This window comes from Dipodomys merriami, unplaced genomic scaffold (assembly GCF_024711535.1).
Source record: "Dipodomys merriami isolate MVZ:Mamm:240054 unplaced genomic scaffold, mDipMer1.0.p SCAF_10, whole genome shotgun sequence".
NCBI lineage: Eukaryota > Metazoa > Chordata > Mammalia > Rodentia > Heteromyidae > Dipodomys > Dipodomys merriami.
The window spans coordinates 21,691,395-21,709,244 of NW_027202271.1; the positions used below are offsets into that span (position 1 = coordinate 21,691,395).

Below are 17,850 nucleotides of genomic sequence, written 5' to 3' on the forward strand. Positions count from 1 at the left end.
ACTGAGGAACAGATGTTACACTGTACAGTAAAGTACATTTATTCTTGAGTCTCCAAAGTTCAAAGGCTAATTCATTGAGTAGTGGGTTGGGCATAAGCCTGAAGCTGACTAGAGTGCACATTGAGATGTTCATCCTCATTTCCCTTCAGCTTGCTGCACAGCTCCCCTCTATCTTCAGTGTTGATCCTGCTCATTCTACCTCGGGTCACCCCTTCTCTGGAATTTCCCTTCACAGAAACCTCAGTGTAAAGTCTGCCGGTCATGCCCTGTGGTGAAGTCCTCCCAGCACCTGTTCTTGGACCTGCCTAAGGTAAATTCATCTTTCCCTTAACCTAGTCTTTGGAAGGCCTCTTCAGTCCATTCTGCCTCAGCCACATATAGATATCCAGTCACTTTCAGGTTGTGTTTTTTTTGTTGTTTTGGTCAATTATGGGCTTGAACTCAGGGCCTGGGTGTTGTCTCTGAGCTTTTTTGTTCACATGCTCTATTTGAGCCACAGCACCACTTCTGGTTTTCTGGTGGTTAATTGGAGATAAGAGTTTCATGGTCCTACCCAGGCTGGATTTTAATCTCTATCCTTAGTAGGATAGCCTCCTGAGTAGTGAGAATTACAGTCATGAGCCACACCAAGCTCAAGTGTTTTTAATTTTCATAAAATTTATGTGTTTGAGTATGGTAGTACATGTCTATAAACCCAATACTTGGGAGCAGGAGGCTAGGTCTCTCTTGGAGGTAAGGTAAGAAATGTAGACTTTCTTGTTTGTGGATTTATATGGCTTTAGATAACACACTCAGTAGTGGTATGACAATGGCATAGGTCTATTTTTAATTTTTTTTTTTTTGTCGTGGTGCCTGAACTGTGGGCCTGGGTGCTGTCCCTCAGGTCTTCATCTGAAAGCTAGCGCTCTACCACTTGAGCCACAGCACCACTTCTGGCCTTTTCTGCTTATGTGGTACTGAGGAATTGAACCCAGGTCCTCATGCATGCAAGGCAAGAATTCTACCACTGAGCCACCTTCCCCGCCCACCCCTATTTTTAATTTTTTTTTTTTTTTTGCCAGTCATGGCTGTCCCTCAGCTCTTCAGCTCAAGGCTAGCACTCTACCATTTGAGCCACAGCGCCACTTCTGGCTTTTTCTGCTTATGTGGTACTGAGGAATCGAACCCAGGGCCTCATGCATGCAAGGCAAGTGCTCTACCACTGAGCTACCTTCCCAGCCCGGATTCCCCCATCTTTGCCAGCATTTGTTTTCTTGATGATAGCCATTCTGACTGGGTGGGATAGAATGTTAGTGTAATTTGTGTGTGTGGCTGGGTGCTGGTGGCTCATACCTGTAATCCTAGCTACTCAGGAGGCTGAGATCTGCCAGCCTGGGCAGGAAAGTCTATGAGACTCTTAACTCCAGTTAACTACTTGAAAATTGGAAGTGGCACTGTGGCTTAAATGATAGAGCGCTAGCCTTGAGCTGAAGAGCTAAGGGACAGTGTCCAGGCCCAGAGTTCAAGCCCCATGACCGGCAACAAACAAACAAGTAAGATACAATTTAAAAGGCATAATTTGAGACATGATTGTACTTTTCTAGCAAAGGGCCCAATGGATGGTAAGATAGCACATTTTCTTTTTTTTTTTTTTTGCCAGTTGTGGGGCCTGAACTCTGGGCCTGGGCGCTGTCCCTCAGCTCTTCAGCTCAAGGCTAGCGCTCTACCACTTGAACTACAGTGCTACTTCCGGCTTTTTCTGCTTATGTGGTGCTGAGGAATTGAACCCAGGGCCTCATGCATGTAAGGCAAGCACTCTACCACTGAGCCACCTTCCCAGCCCCAAGATAGCACATTTTCTTGCATAGCCACAATATAGTTAACCAACCTCAGGAGATTTCACATTGATGTATTTGTCTGAATTTGATCTCTTCTACCACCCATACTCCAATTTTGTTAATTATCCCAATAATATTCTTTCTTTTTCTTCCTTGTCATAGTTATTCCTAGTTTAGCTCATGGTAGACAAATGTGCTAGCTCTGACCTACACGCTTGGCCTCCAGAAGTTTTTTTTCTTTTTTTTCTTTTTTTTTTGGTAAATTGTAATTTTTTTATTGGAAAACAAATACACAACTTGGAATGGATTGAGGCAAATTGTGCCATAAGCAGATTTTTTTTTAAGTGGCTAAAACAAAGTTTAAAAAGCAAGTAACAATAAAAGAAAATGCTTCTGGTACAAGACCAGCAGTACAAAAAAATAGTGTATGAGTACCTGGATAATACACCCGTTTTGCACTAGTGCAACTTTTAAGTACATGTTGTTGACTATTCATAGTCCAAGCAAAGTTACAACTCCACACTTTAACAACAATGTGCTGACAGTTCCTAAAAGAAAACTACTTAAAAAAGGCATAACCCAGATGTTCCCTCATTTGACCAACTCCATCTAAGTTTAGATGTGCAGAAAGGCTTAGATATATCCAGAGTAAGCCATGTGCAACATGTTACTTGATCAATTTTCTTTTTTTTTTTTTTTTTTTTTTTGTCGGTCTTGGGGCTTGAACTCTGGGCCTGGGCGCTGTCCCTCAGCTCTTCAGCTCAAGGCAAGCACTCGACCACTTGAGCTACAGCACCACTTCCGGTTTTCTGGTGGTTTATTGGAGATAAGAGTCTCACGGTCTCTCCTGCCTGGGCTGGCTTTGAACCGCGATCCTCAGATCTCAGCCTCCTAAGTAGCTAGGATTACAGGCGTGAGCCACCAGCGCCCGGCTTGATCAATTTTCTAAAATAAGGTTTCAGGACAATGACAGTAAGGGAAGGGAAGAAAACATGGAGGAATGAAATCCTAATTACTATACATGCATATCTTTTTGACTGCAGGGGAAACCTTTTACAGATAAGTTACAAACAAAGAAAAGGCAAATAAACAATTTTGTACAAGAAATTGAACACATTCTGTACAATATCTTCACTTTGCTGTCATCATTTGTACAAACTCTTCATAGTTTACTTGACTATCACCATCAATATCTGCTGCCTTGATCATTTCATCAACCTCTTCATCTGTGGCAAAGCTCTGCTGCACTATATAACCATTGCCATCCTTATCAAACACACGGAATGCTTCTCTGATTTCTTCTTCACTGTCGGTATCTTTCATTTTTCTTGCCATTATTGTCAGAAATTCAGTGAAGTCAATTGTGCCATTACCATCGGCATCTACTTCATTAATCATGTCCTGTAATTCTGCTTCTGTGGGATTCTGCCCAAGAGACCTCATTACAGTTCCGAGTTCCTTTGTTGTTATAGTTCCATCACCATCCTTGTCAAATAGTGAAAAAGCTTCTTTGAATTCTGCAATCTGCTCTTCAGTCAGTTGGTCAGCCATGCTGCAAGCGTCCCAGTTCCCGAGATGCGACTACACAACCACTCGGCTCGCTCGCTCTGCTCCAGTAGTTTTTTTTCTTTTGGTTGGTCCTGAGGGCTTGAACTCAGGGCCTGTTCCAGAGCTTTTTCACTCAAGGCTAGCCTCTGCTACTTTGAGCCAGAGCTCTACTTCTGGTTTTCAAGTAGTTAATTGGAGATAAGAGTCTCATGGACTTTCCTACCTGAGCTGGCTTTGTTTTGTTTTTTTTTTTTGGTTGGTCATGGGGCTTGAATTTTGGGTTTCGATGCTGTCCCTGCGCTATAGGACCTCAAGCTTGGTAGTCAGATGTCCTCCTCTTGAGCTGGAGCCTCAGTCCTGCATTGAGTTTTTATTAGCCCCTAGTTTCCTTTGATCTGAAACAGTTTCTCAGCCTCTGTCTTTTATGACATTAACATTTTTTTTTAGACTGCAGGTCCCAACCCCCTTTTTATTGTAGAATAGTCCCAGGTTTGGATTTGTTAGGAATTAAGATTATATGCTTGGCCAGAATCTACATAAAATGGTGTCCTTTCCAAAGACACATGACGTGGCCATCTGTCTCCTCATTGGTGATGTTATTTTAGTTAAGATATTATTGTTTCTCCTTTGTATCATTAATTTCCTGCTTGCAACTTAGGAACAGTCTATATTAATGTACTTTAAGACCATGTTCTTCATAAAATGTTCTAAATTTAGCATCAGATGACCATTTTCACCAAAACCAATCCCTCCCTCTCTCTCTTCTCTGCCACCCCCAATCATAAAGCTACTTTTAATACTTTGCTGAGAGTCTTACAGCATACACACCACTGAAGGGGAAAAAAGAATCACCTCCAGGAGTAATCCCGCAAGAAGCTACTGAGAGCAAGGGAACACAAAAGGAACCCACTGCATGTTTGCCTAGTGTGTGGAAGGCCCTGGGGTTCAATCCAGGGAGAGAAGAAGGGAGCGAGAACAAGCAAGAAAACAGACCTGTTTCAGCTCGGTGTAAAGGGTCTGCATTAGGTATTGGGTGGGACCTATGAGCATGGTGGGACTGGTTCTGGGCACACAGGGGAAAAGATGTCTCTATTTCTTACTTGACTTTTTTTGCTTCTGCTGCATGATTTCCAAGTCAGCTGCTTACGGGTAACATCAGGGTAGTGGCTTTCATGTAGCTAATCTACTTTTTTCATGGTCTTCTAGTCTATGAGCTCATTCTGGTTTCCAGGAGTCATGGCTGTGGCAATGCTCCCAGTTGTGTTTGTTTTGTTATGTTCCACTTGAGCGAATCATTACTACAGTGCTTTTCTAACTCTGCCACTCCCCTCCACATTCTACTTCTTCCTTTCCTCCTTTTCAGTGTATATTCATTGATTCTTATTTTTTCAATGGTTTATCATTGCTTTTTGCTGTTACTGTTTCCTTTGTTGTTGTTGCCTGGACCTGGGTGCTGTCCCTGAACTTTGCTTAAGGCTAGCACTCTACCAATTCAGCCACAGTGCCATTTCTGGCTTTTTCTGAGTAGTTTATTAAAGTTAAGAGTCTCATGGGCTTTCCTGCTGGGCTGGCTCCAAACTGCGATCCTTAGATCTAAGCTTCCTGATTAGCTAGGATTACAGGCATGAGCCACCAGTGTCTGGCATTGCCATAATAATAGTAATAATAATAATTTTTATTATTATTTTTCAGTCGTGGGGCTTGAACTCTGGGCTTGGGCGCTGTCCCTGCACTCTTCAGCTCAAGGCGAGCACTCTACCGCTTGAGCTACTTCACCACTTCCAGTTTTCTAGTGGTTTATTGGAAATAAGAGTCTCACAGACTTTCCTGCTTTGAACCATAAGCCTCAGACTTCAGCCTCCTGAGTAGCTAGGATTACAGGCATGAGCCACTGGCGCTTAGCTTGCAATAATTATTTTCATGTTCAAGTTGTCCCTTGTTTGGCCAGGTGTAAGCTTGGCTCACAGGTCAGAGTTCTATCTACTTTTCTTAAATATTGAGTCTTACCAGGCATAGTGGTCCATTCCTGTAATCCCAGCACTTGGGAGTAAAAGGCAGGATGAGTCCGTCTTAAAAAATGAAGTGCTTGGGACTGGGAAGGTAGTTCAGTAGTAGAGTGCTTGCCTAGCCTGCATGAGGCCCTGGGTTCAAATCCTTAGCACCATATAAGCAGAAAAAGCTGGAAGTGGTGCTGTGGCTTAAGTGGTAGGGCACTAGCCTTGAGCACAGAGGGGCTCAGGAACAGAGCCCAGGCCCTGACTGAGTTCAAGCCTCAGGACTGACAAAAGCAACAACAACAAAAAACCAAATACAAAACCCAAGTGTTGGTCTGGGAAAGTGGCTTGCATTCATGAGGCCCTGGATTCAATTCCTCAGCACCACATAAGCAGAAAAGGCCGAAAGTGGCACTATGGCTCAAGTGGTAGAGTGCTAGCCTTGAGAAAGAGAAGCTTAGGGACAGTGCCCAGACCTACAGTTGAGGTCCCACAACCAACAAAACAAACAAAACAAGCGCTTCACTGGAGACACTGCCTGTTTAGAAGCGTGGTGTAGTTGGGTTAGCCTGGGGCTTCTCTGGAACACACACTTCTTTGCACACATGGGTTCCCATTCCCTAGCAGAGCAGCGGGAAATCCATGCTGGGGACTCACCCCACAGGGCACAGAATGGCTTTGGTCTGAGGGCTGTTGTGAGCCCAGACTGCTGCTGCTGCTGCTACAGGTGTCTGTCTCCTAGGACACTGCCACTCTGGAGTGTACATGTGCTCAGCTATTCTTCCTATCCATATGGCCTCAGAGCAGCTTATCTTCAGCTACCCTGGCATCCCCATCTGCTGCTGCAAGACACATACACACACACACACACACCCAAGTGCCCTTCCCCTTTCCTAGCACAGGTTTTCTGCCTCAATTCAGCAGAGCTTTTATCAGCCACATCAATCTAGCCCTGCCTGTCATCCTGCTTGTCTTCCTGTTTGTATGCAACCTTGCTTAGAAAGTTAAATGTTTTGGGCACTTTGGCTGCTTTTCCAACAAGTAGTTTCTGTGTATATCCTTGGAGAGGTGAGCTCCTTGCAGAGGGCCAGAGCAAGTACATTCCTGGCGCATGTCTTCCCCGGGGCCACACAAGAGTATTGGTGGCACTCATTTTCCCTCTGCACACTGGTATGGCTCTTTAGAACTGCCTGGAACTCCTCTTTACTCCCTGCCTAGTAGGGTGGCAGGCTCTCTTAGTATCTTCACACATGGCAGGCTGCTTCTGAGCAGGACTGCCAATTTTATCTGACACTCTAAGGTGAGGCTATGATTTAGGCTTGAATTCAATTGGAAAGGACTGTCAATTTGGAAAGAACCTGTCTGTGTGCATGGATGTGTGTGTGTGTGTGTGTGTGTGTGTGTGTGTACACATGTGCGTGCCTTTTTTTTTTTTTTTGCCATGGGGGTAGATGAATTTGGGGCATTTTTCTAGAACAGCCTTCTCTACCTGTAGTAAGGACTGGCTGCAACTCTAAGCCCATTAGAAGCACTTCTAGCCTGGAGAGAATCTCAAGCTAGTGGCCTAAGAGGGGCCAGAATGGGAAGTGGGCAGTAAGGTAAAACCTAAATTCAGCTTGAGCCCCAAGAGGAGAGGGTAGAAGGGTTGCCAGGTTCAGTAGTGTGAGCTGTTCTCCCCCAGCATGGCTGCCCCTCCCACCCAGACTGGGCCTCACAGTGCCTAAGAGGAAATGAAGGTGAGGAAGTTTTCCTTACTGTGTAAATTAATATTTGTACGATTAAATTAACACACACAAAAGCAAAAATAAAAAACCAAACCCAAGTGCTGGAGAGAGCTTAGTGATAGAGCATTTGTTGACCATGTGCATAGCTCCTACCTCAAGCTTTTGATTCTTCCATTTTAGCCTTCTGAGTAGCTGGGAGTGTAGGTACATGCCATTGCATGCAGATTAGTTTTAACATTTTGCATTTCTTATGTACACATCTCTATATTGTTGTGTGAATAAAAAAAATTCTGTTGAGTAAAAAGAAATTTCTTTTAGGAAATTCATAGAAGTGGAGCTGCTATGTCACTCGTATCTTCTCATATTAATTAATATATTACCAAACATACTCCAAAAAGTACTTATTTCTCTTTATGTTAATTATGTTTCATCCAATGTCACTGTCATCTCAGCTGGAAAATCGACTGGAAGATTGGTTGGGGAAGACATTGCCTGGTAGTGACTGGACACCAAATGCCCGGTTTATTATTCGTTCTTGGCTTCGGGATGGCCTCAAGCCACGCTGCATAACTCGAGATCTTAAATGGGGAACCCCTGTACCTTTAGAAGGTTTTGAGGACAAGGTAAAATCTTTTAACGTTTGTTCATGTCTTAATTTATTCAGCCTCAGGGACCATGGGCTAGCCTGTGTGTGTGTATATATGTATGTACACACGCACATGCTTGTGTGTGCATGCATGTGCATGTGCACTCCAATCTTATGACTTGAGCTCAGAGTCTGGGCACTGTCCCTGCCCAAGGATAGTGTTTTACCACTTGAGCTACAGCTCCACTTTGGGCTTTTTTTTTTTTTTTTTTTTTGTAATTTATTAGAGATATGAGTCTTATGGACTTGCCTATCTCGCCTGGTTTTGAACCTCGATCCTCAGAGCTCAGCCTCCTAAGTAGCAAGGATTACAGGCATGAGGCTGTAGCCAGCTAGACTTTTAAAGCATTTTTGTTTCTGTCTGAAACTTTGGGTTGTCCCTACTTTGTTTCTCTCTCCTTGACTCTGTAGGTATTTTATGTCTGGTTTGATGCTACTATTGGTTACCTGTCCATCACAGCCAACTACACAGAGCAGTGGGAGAGATGGTGGAAGAACCCAGAGCAAGTGAGCAGTTCTTAGTTTATCTTTGGGTAGTGGGTGTGTGTAACAGGAGGTAAAAGGGTTACCTATCTAATTTTCTTGGGTTTTTAAAGAAAGTCTCAAGAGAACTCTTTCCCAAATATATTCTCCTAGGTGGACCTTTACCAGTTCATGGCCAAAGATAATGTTCCCTTCCATGGTTTAGTCTTTCCTTGTTCAGCCCTAGGAGCTGAGGACAACTACACCTTGGTCAAGCACCTCATTGCTACAGGTAGGTACTTTGGAAGAGTGCACTTAAGGTGTTTCTGGGTCTGAAATTAAGATGATCCTGGAGAGGTGCTAGGTCTTAAGGTAGGAGTTGAGATGAAATAAAACGGAGAACTCTATCTGAAGGTAGTAAATAATAAGCTGAAGAAAGCAGAAGACCAAACTGAAACTGTTGCAAGGCCAGGCATCAGTAGCTCATGCCTGAAATCTTAGATCCTTGGCATGCTGAGACCTGGGATCACAGAAGCCAACTCAAGCAGAAAAGTCTGTAAGATTCCATATCCATTTAACCAGCAAAGTGCTGGACTGGATGCGTGGGTCAAATGCTAGAGCACCAGCTGTGAGCAAGAAAGCTGAGAGAAGAGCACAAGGGCCTGGGTTCAATTTTCAGTACTCAAGGCAGAATGTTGCTAGACAATCACCATAGATGGGAGGGAGGGAGAGTTAGTGAAGGTTATGATTTGAACAGATGATTCTTTGTCTGTTCTTTTCAGAATACCTTAACTATGAAGATGGGAAATTCTCTAAGAGCCGGGGTGTGGGAGTGTTTGGAGACATGGCCCAGAACACAGGAATCCCTGCTGACATCTGGCGTTTTTATCTGCTATACATTCGGCCTGAGGGCCAAGACAGTGCCTTCTCCTGGACAGACATGCTGCTCAAGAATAACTCTGAGCTGCTTAACAACTTGGGCAACTTTGTCAACAGGTAGGACTTGGTAAAGGGAGAGAGTGAGCAAATTAGCTGGGAATGGGTGAGTTCTCAGGAGACAGGAATGTGGCAGGAGGCTGTGAGGGATGGAAGGACAGTGGACAAAGTTGATTTGTGTCAGTTCAGATATGCTCCCAGGACATATGCTTGAGGGAATAGTCACTTGTAGAGACATGATGGGAGCAAAATGGTCACAGGGTAGATGTATTTTTCAGTGGGAAAAGAGAAAATGGTAGGTGGCTCTGGGGTTTAAACTCAGGGTATTGCACTTGCTAGGCAGGTGCTCTACCACCTGAATCATACCTCTAGCCCTTCTTTGTGCTTTGTAGAATTGTAGATACATTCTCTCCTCACAAAAACAATTCACCTACAGATCAAGAAGTTTAGTGGCAAGGGTTATTCTTGTGCAAAAATACGAAGCTTCCATTGCACTCTTTAGAATTGTCAGTTTAGCTCACATCCTACCATAGCAATTCTTCAATCTAAAGAACTATCCGGGGACTGAGGGTTATAACTCAGTTGTAGAGTACTTTCCCAGCAAGTGTAAAGCTCTGGGTTTGATCTTTATTTAGTACCAAAGGAAAAAGTGTCTTCTATAGCTTACTATTTTTTTTTTTTTGGTCAGTTAAGGGGCTTGAACTCTGGGCCTGGGCACTGTTCCTGCTCTTCAGCTCAAGGCTAGCGCTCTACCACTTGAGCCAGTGCCACTTCCTGGCTTACTATTCTAAAGTCTCCCTGGACCTTTAGCTCTGTCCTTAGCTAGTTAACACACAGATAATTCTGTCTGATTATTCTGAATATTTACCTTTTAGCATGTACACTGTTTACCTTTATTAGATTTGTGTGCAGTTACATTCTTTGGACAGAGAATAGTTTTGTAAAATAGGCTCTATTTGGGGATGAGAAACAGTGAGAGGGGAAAGAACCAATGAAGAGAATGAAGAAGGGTAAATATGGTAGGCATACTTAATGTGCATGTATGAAAAAAATAGAACAGGGGCTGAGAAGGTGGCTCAGTGGTAGAGCACCTGCCTTGCATGCCTGAGGCCCTGGGTTCGATTCCTAAGCACCACATAAGCAAAAAGAAAAAAGCCGGAAGTGGTACTGTGGCTCAAGTGGTAGAGCCCTAGCCTTGAGCTCAAGAGTTGAGGGACAGCACCCAGGGCCAGAGTTCAAGCCCCACAACTGGAACCCCCCCCCCCCAAAAAAAAAAATAAAACAGTGAATCTTGTTGAAATTGTCATAAGAAGCAGGGGAGGTGGAGATGAGGGAGAGAGATGGAGGGAGTTTGATGGGTTACATTGTATGTATGTATTGGAATGTCACAATGAACCTCCTGATTCCCTTGCATCCCTAATATATGCTAATAGAAAGGTTGTTAAGCACCTCTAGTTTGAGCAGCTAAGAAATGTCTATTGTATTCAGGAATCTGAAAGGAATGAAGAGATACAGAAAAAGGGTCAAAGTTCTGTAAGGAGTCTGGGTAGTAACTTCCCTCTTGTCTCCATCCATCAAGAGCTGGGATGTTTGTGTCCAAGTTTTTTGGGGGCTTTGTGCCTGAGATGGTGCTTACCCCTGATGATCAGCGCCTGCTGGCCCATATCACCCTGGAGCTCCAGCACTATCACCAGCTACTCGAAAAGGTTCGGTAAGTAATCCATACCTATTTCACATCAGAAACTTGCTGGTATGTTGAGAGCACTTATATACTTGCTGCCTCTTCCCTTCCCAGGATCCGGGATGCCTTACGCAGTATCCTTACCATATCAAGACATGGCAACCAATATATTCAGGTGAATGAACCCTGGAAAAGGATTAAAGGCAGTGAGGCAGACAGGTACATAAGGAGGGGTAGTTGGCTCCATGAATTATATGTATCTTCTTGGAGGTCTTTATTAATCTTTCTTCTCCCGCAGGCAGCGGGCAGGCACAGTGACAGGCTTGGCAGTGAATATAGCTGCCTTGCTGTCTGTCATGATCCAACCTTACATGCCTACAGTTAGCGCCACCATCCAGACCCAGCTGCAGCTCCCCCTTCAAGTCTGCAGTGTTCTTCCCATAAAGTTCCTGTGTACCTTACCAGCAGGGCACCAGATTGGCACAGTAAGTCTGAGTTGGAAGGGGCAACCTTCCTTAATATTCATCTTTTTGCCATGTAGTCTTTAGGGTGGGACTAGAGATCTGACACATATAGACTTTTGCTTGGGACTCTTACACCTTTTCTCAGAAGTCCTTCTTCCTTCCCCATTCTACCCTTGGGCTTTTTTTTAAAAGGCTCTTTCACAAGTCAAGTATTGTCTATATATCCTTATTGTTCTTCATGTCAGAAACAGTACTGGGCACATAAAATTAACCAGCATGGAAGCATTGGAAGAAATACCTGGTTACCATATTGCTAGCAGGTAGTAGACTGAGAATAGAGGTTAGCCATTTCCTCTTTGCCCAGATAAGTATATCTTAAATATCTAAATCAACTTAACATCACTAAATATTTTTAAATCCTATTAACATTTGCTTTCACAGTGAGTGTTGCTTTTTTTCTGAATTCTTTCCTAAAACCAGCAGGTATTTACTCAGTGTTATGCTTGTATTTCTTCCAAAACATTTAGCTTTTCTAAATGGTCTCAGACAGTAGCGTTAGAGAGGCTCCTCTGTGTAATCTGTAGAGTTGATACCTAATCAGTGAATGATTCTGGAATTTGTTTTTACAGGTCAGTCCCCTGTTCCAAAAACTGGAAAATGACCAGATTGAAAGTTTGAGGCAGCGCTTTGGAGGGGGCCAGGTGAGAAAGCTAGACTGTGTCCTCAGCCAGCAACAGCCACAGCAACACCACCTTAGTTTCCCCAAGTAGTCCTCATTGATCTCTCTTTCCATCTTTTGGTCCTGATGCTTCTTCACTTACTAGTTTTCCTTTTCTGTCTTAGCTAGAAGAGTCTTTGGAGTTCAAGGTAATCATTTCTCTCCTGAGATGTTATATAAACCTGGAGATCAGGAGCTATTTATGGCAACTATGCTAATAATCCTTTGTTCTTCTCTAGGCAAAAGCATCCCCTAAGTCAACAGTTGTAGAGACTGTTACAGCTGGGTTACAGCAGATACAGGTACTGATGGATGAAGTGACAAAACAGGTATGAATTGTAAACATTATGGAAAATTGGAAAATCTAAGTCCTAAACAAGTCATTTCCTGGTCTCACTGTTATTCCTTCTCACCCTTCTCTTAGGGCAACATTGTCCGAGAACTGAAAGCACAAAAGGCAGACAAGAACCAGGTTGCTGCAGAGGTGGCTAAGCTCTTGGACCTAAAGAAACAGTTGGCTGTAGCTGAGGGTAAACCCCTCGAAACTCCTAAAGGCAAGAAAAAAAAGTGAGAGAACTTGTTCATAGAAAGCCACTTTACTGGATATGAACAATAATCAATAAATGTACAATCTATCTATCTATCTATACAAGTGGAGATACTTTCCTTTGGTCTATCCCATATTTTTCCCCTACTGAACACATGCATTTGATGGTCATGTCATTGGCATGGTGTGAGAGTGGTCAGTAGCCACTTCCATGAAAGGTAGGTACTGGCCCAAGTTGGGGAGTGATAGTCCCAATTGTTCATGCTTGGTGAAGATTAACCATTCGGTCAATCAGAGCTCGGCGTGTTGCTTCTACTTCCTTGGTTAGTCGTTCAATTTCCTGCTTGAGCCGTTCATTCTCTTCAGCTAGCTGTGCTACTTTCTTTTCATTCTCCTGTTCTTTATCCTTCATGCGCTGCTTCCCAGCACGGGCTGGACATGGGCCACTCTGTTTCCGTTTCCTGGTTCTTCTTTGATCTTCCTCCTCTTCCTCCTGCACCAAGGAACTCTGACTGGAATCTGGAGATTGAGGGCTCTGGGAGGTGCTTGTGACCTCTGCTGGTCCTGGCAACTCAGCCAGCCAAGCTAGAGATGCAGGGTCAAGAGTGGTGAAGGTTTTCGATTCTTCCTTTAAGGAAATGAGGAAAAGGAGATGAGTATTAGTTGAGGAAATGGTAACTCCCTACCCCAGTTTTAGGACTAGCATTCTCACCTCTTCATTTCCAGGGGGTGAGATATAGGTACCCCCATCTGAGGACAGGACTTCCTGCAGGTCCTCATACCAGGCTTCCAGCTCCCAATTGGACATTGTCCCAAAGGGGAAAGGCAATGACTCAGCTGCCATCCCTGCAGTGGATCAAGGTCTAAAAAGATAAGTACTCAAGATAAAAGCTCCACAGAGATCCTGCTGCCGTAAGGGGCTCACACCTGTAATCCTAGCTACTCAGGAGGCTGAGATCTGAGGATCACAGTTCAAAGCCAGCCCTGGCGGGAAAGTCCATAAGACTCTTACCTCCAACAAACCACTCAGAAAACCAGAAGTGGCACTGTGGCTCAAGTGGTAGAGCGCTCATCTTGAGCTGAGGGACAGCGCCCAAGCCGAGTTCAAGCCCCACAACCAACCAACCAACAACAAAAAAAAATGCTCCACAGGTTGAGTAATGGTTCTAGTGCTTTTTTTTTCTTTTTTAAACAAAGGTTGTGGGTGTGTCTTGGTTGTAGGGCCTGAACTCTGGGCTTGGGCGTTGTCCCTCAACTCTTCAGCTCAAGGCTAGTGATCTACCACTTGAGCCACAGCGCTACTTCCGTCTTATTTCGGTTTATGTGGTGCTGAGGAACTGTACCCAGGGCCTCATGCAAGCAAGCACTCTACCACTGAGCCACCTTCCCAGCCCACAAAGGTTCTTTTTAATTTTTTAAGACATGGTCTCAATATGCATCTCAGGCTAGCCTTGAATTCAAAGATTCTCCTGCCTCAACCTCTGAAGTTCTGATATTATAGGCACTGCATCACCATATCTGGTCCTGTAAATATTTTTACTGGACCAAAAGTCACATCCATTTTTTTAAAAAATTGTATTTCTACAACATTAGAGATGAATACTGGTTGAGGATTGAACCCTGGGTCTTGGACATGCTAAGCATCCATTCTTATCACTGAATGTATCCAACCTGGTATTAACATTTCTTTAGAGAGTGTCTTCTCACTAAGCTTTTTTGTTCATGGCTGGAGCTCTACCATTTGAACCACACCTCCACTTCCACTTCACTGGCTAAATGGAAGTAAGAGTCTTTCAAAGCTGAATGCTGGTTGCTCAAGCCTATAATCCGAGTTACTCAGCAAGCTGAGATCTTAGGATCACAGTTCAAAGCCAGCCCAGACAGGAAAGTCTGTGAGACTCTTTATCTCTAATTAATTACCAAAAAGCTGGAAGTGGGGCTGTGGCTCAAGTGGTAGAGAACTAACCTTGAGCACAAAAGCTCAGGGATATCCTAGAGTGCCTAAGTTCAAGCCCGAGGACTAGCACAGGAAAAAAAAAAAAATTCAGATTTGTTGGCCTGGGCTGGGTACAAATTTCAATCCTCAGATCTTAGGCTTCTGAGTAGTTAGGATTATAGGTATGAGCCACTGGTGCCAGGGCTTCATGCATGCTAGGCAAGCACTCTACCCTGGATATACATTCTTACAGGATCCTAGTAAAAGTACTCAACCTACTTGGAAACTCTATTAGTAATTTCTAGGGGCTATTACCGGGACATTGGTGCTCCTTTTTCCTGTGTGAGGCACTTGAGCAAATGGTTCTTGGGTTCACCTAACCCTAAAGAGGATTGGTAAAATAAACAATTACTTTTGTTGGGACTTCGTCACTATTAATCAGCTTTCAATTAGGAAATAAAATGCAAATAGTGATTTGGAGCCAGGTGCTGGTGGCTCTTGCTTGTAATCCTAGCTACTTAGAAGGCTGAGATCTGAGGATTGTGGTTTGAAGCCAGCCTAGGCAGGAAAGTCTGAGACTCCTCTTCAGTTTAGCACCAAAAGGCCAGAAGTAGAGCTTTGGCACAAGAGGTACAGCATTAGCCTTGAGCAAGAAAGCTCAGATCCTGAGTTCAACCCCCAGGACCCGCACATGCGCGCGCACACACACACCCCTTGTTACAGGTCACCACACACACACACACACACACACACACACACACACACACACACACACGCACGCACACACACACACACACACACGCACACACACACACACACACACCTTGTTACAGGTCACTCCATGGTGGACATGGTGTGACAGCAAAAATTTGCTTGGATTGAAACTTTCATCTCCCATGATGGCTAGATCTTCTAATAACTTCTTAGGGTCCGACCAAAGGGCGCCTAAGCAACGTCTCTTAGGAATTACTTTTGAATAGGTTCAGTTAAATTTACCTGCTTTCAGGTGTGATGATGTATGAAGATACACTTCCTTCTGTAACACTATAGGGAACAAAGACAAATGTTAGCCATTTCTGAAAGAGAAAGAGGAAAGTTATTTACCTCCAGTCTCCTACTGTCCTTCCATAGTTAGGCTACAGTTATAGTTAAAGGGTCCTGTATCCAATTCCAATGGCAGAAGAAAGCTCAACTTCCTTTATTTTTAGTTGCTGACATTTGCAGTCCTGATTACATAATAAGCAAACTCATGGCCAAATCAGCTTTCTCTAAATTCAAGGCAGGGGTGAAACTTGTTATAGACTGAATTTTGGGGAAGGACATACTCCAAATGTACATTTCCAGTCTGGATCTCTCCTAAGATCTCATCTCTGCTGTCTACTGTCAATTTTCCATCTTCTTTTGGATATCTACAGCCCTTTAGATTATGCCAAAAAGTCAGCTCTTTCTCTTCCAAGGGTAGCCCTGTCTCGCTAAATTGGAAATTGTAGTTTCTTAAGTTAAAAACCTTGGTATCATTCTTGATTCCTCCCAGCTCATACCCCACAACTCAATCCAGAGTAACGCATTCTTTTAAAAAATACTGAGAACCTAAACATTCTTTCCAATTCTGTTGTTTCCAAGTGTAGCTCAATTTATCATCATTTCTCCTGAATTCCTTTGGAATTCTTGCAGGATTGTTTGCTTTTGTTACCTACCCCACATGACCTAAGTTGAATACTAAAGTCAAAGTGAGCCTGTCCCCCTCCCCCCTGCACTTTTTTATGTTCTTTGCAATGCTGGTGCTTGATCTCAGGGCCTTTAAGCACTCTACTATGGAACTTACCACAGCCCTTTTAAAATAGGGCATTCCTTTCCTCAAACCCCTCATGACTTCCTACTTCATACATATTAAAGACTAACATCCTCAAAATGGCTTCCAAGGATCTACACAATCTGCTTCTTCCCTGCCTGGGTTTTCACCATTCTCCCAACTTACTAGTCCAGTCCACTGGTATGTTCCCAAAGATACCAGACATGCTTCAGTCTTATGCCTTTTGGCTTAGCTCTTCTACATGATCTTCATAACTTACTGGATTACCTCTCTGAGTTTTTCATTTAAATATCACCTTAGTAAGGTAATTTCTGCACAAGTGATAAACCACATCCTGAACATTCTTTTCCTGCTTTAGTTTTCTCCTTGGCCCTATGTCTCCCATTGAAATGCAAGCTTTTGAGAGCAGAGTTTTTTTTCAATCTTTAGAATGTAGTCTGGACCCCAAACTTTGAGGTACAGAGTAGGTGCATATTAAGTATTTATTAAAATGAATGGAGGGTTGGGATGTAGCTCAGTGGCAAAGCACTTGCCTAGCTAGTGCAACGTCCTGAGCTCAATCCCCAGATCTAAGAAAAAAGAAAAAAAAAAAAAACAGTTAAAATGAATGGAAAAAAATCCACCTTCCCCCAGTCACTTTAAGGAAAGGAGGACAAAACCAGAAGCAGTGCACAGTTACTTGTCCTAGGGGACTAGAGATGCAATATTGCCCTGTGTATTTCTCTGTAGGGCAATCCTCTCTGGGGAGCACTCCCTTGCCTTATAATGTATGGGATGTGGCTTTCATCAGCAGTGAAGCTCCAGACCAGATGGCTACAGAGCCAAACTGTGGGCTGGCCTGATGCAATGGTTACAGAGATAAGTTAGGAGACAGGACAGGGAGAGGCATAGATCAAGCCCAGGAGAAGGACAATACTCTGGGGAAACCTCAAATGGGTTTCCAGGCTGCTCTCTTGTGCGGTAAGCCCGGAGACCTCTGGGAAAAAGGGAAAATCCATCTATGCTTCCTGTCCATCAGTACTCCTGCTCCTAAAGGTGTCAATCTCAAGATTCTGTCCTGAGCCTCAGCCCCATAAACGTTGCAGCTGAAAGTTGGGGGTGGGGGAGGGGGAATGCCGCTGGTGGCTAAGCAGCGGAAACGGCTGAAGCCACCGTCACGAGGAGGTGTGTCCTGCCGTCTCGCCTCTCAGGACAGGCCTGGTGAAGTGGCCTGGAGTTGGCAACGGAGAAGGATGAATTTCTCGAGGGCACAGCAGCTCCGACCTAGGGCTCTTAAGAGCTCCAGGTAGGGGCCAAGTAACATCATCGCTGAAGGAAAGGGCATGGGGGTAAAACACTGCGGAATAGAGGATTCCGCCCATCCCTCTCTCGGTCCCTAAATTCACAGTGGAGCCGCATCACCAAGGATGGAAAAGTAAAGGGTAGATAGGGAGTCAGTACTCGCCTTTCTCCTCAGATTCCAGCTCTGGCTTTGGCTCTGTCGCTGCCACCGGTTCATCTTCAACATGATATCCTCTTGGTACTACCCTCAAGTGTCTGACCTCCGGAGCGCAGAGCTGCGATG

The 17,850-nt window shown here is 44.1% G+C and overlaps 3 protein-coding genes across 6 annotated transcripts in view; 1 reads left to right on the forward strand and 2 right to left on the reverse strand.

Annotated features, from left to right (window-relative positions):
* Positions 1-12,561, forward strand: part of Mars1 (methionyl-tRNA synthetase 1) — a 22,883-nt gene extending 10,322 nt beyond the window's left edge. The window contains exons 11-22 of one of the 2 annotated variants that reach the window (XM_069987366.1): positions 236-310; positions 7,536-7,706; positions 8,141-8,236; positions 8,366-8,483; positions 8,974-9,187; positions 10,707-10,838; positions 10,923-11,027; positions 11,107-11,293; positions 11,902-11,973; positions 12,116-12,139; positions 12,230-12,319; positions 12,415-12,561. In XM_069987366.1, coding sequence (XP_069843467.1) covers positions 236-310; positions 7,536-7,706; positions 8,141-8,236; positions 8,366-8,483; positions 8,974-9,187; positions 10,707-10,838; positions 10,923-11,027; positions 11,107-11,293; positions 11,902-11,973; positions 12,116-12,139; positions 12,230-12,319; positions 12,415-12,561 — 1,431 coding nt within the window. The remainder of the gene's footprint in view (positions 1-235; positions 311-7,535; positions 7,707-8,140; positions 8,237-8,365; positions 8,484-8,973; positions 9,188-10,706; positions 10,839-10,922; positions 11,028-11,106; positions 11,294-11,901; positions 11,974-12,115; positions 12,140-12,229; positions 12,320-12,414) is intronic. The other variant, XM_069987374.1, reaches the window with a different exon arrangement.
* Positions 2,768-3,444, reverse strand: LOC138837619 (calmodulin-1-like). The gene has a single exon (XM_070036553.1). It carries the CDS (start codon positions 3,366-3,368, stop codon positions 2,949-2,951), a length of 420 nt encoding a protein of 139 aa, XP_069892654.1. The 5' UTR covers positions 3,369-3,444; the 3' UTR covers positions 2,768-2,948.
* A 235-nt stretch (positions 12,562-12,796) lies between the features above and the next one.
* Ddit3 (DNA damage inducible transcript 3) lies at positions 12,797-17,836 on the reverse strand. 3 transcript variants are annotated; one of them, XM_069987434.1, is made up of 4 exons: positions 17,731-17,836; positions 15,470-15,517; positions 13,250-13,383; positions 12,797-13,165 (listed from the first exon to the last, which is right to left on the reverse strand). In XM_069987434.1, exons 3-4 carry the CDS (start codon positions 13,379-13,381, stop codon positions 12,797-12,799), a joined length of 501 nt encoding a protein of 166 aa, XP_069843535.1. In that variant the 5' UTR covers positions 13,382-13,383; positions 15,470-15,517; positions 17,731-17,836. The 3 variants fall into 3 exon arrangements, with proteins under 3 accessions (XP_069843535.1, XP_069843545.1, XP_069843556.1); XM_069987444.1 differs by having other exon boundaries at positions 13,250-13,400; positions 17,731-17,771; XM_069987455.1 differs by lacking the exons at positions 15,470-15,517; positions 17,731-17,836 and adding an exon at positions 14,789-14,822 and having other exon boundaries at positions 13,250-13,400.
* Positions 17,837-17,850: the final 14 nt, after the last annotated feature.

Excerpts from the sequence above, each read along its gene's own strand:
- LOC138837619 (XM_070036553.1), bottom strand. The coding sequence starts at position 3,368 with ATGGCTGACCAACTGACTGAAGAGCAGATTGCAGAATTCAAAGAAGCT.
- Ddit3 (XM_069987434.1), bottom strand. The coding sequence starts at position 13,381 with ATGGCAGCTGAGTCATTGCCTTTCCCCTTTGGGACAATGTCCAATTGG. Across the intron at positions 13,166-13,249 it reads CACCCCCTGGAAATGAAGAG|GAAGAATCGAAAACCTTCAC; the intron begins GTGAGAATGCTA and ends ATTTCCTTAAAG.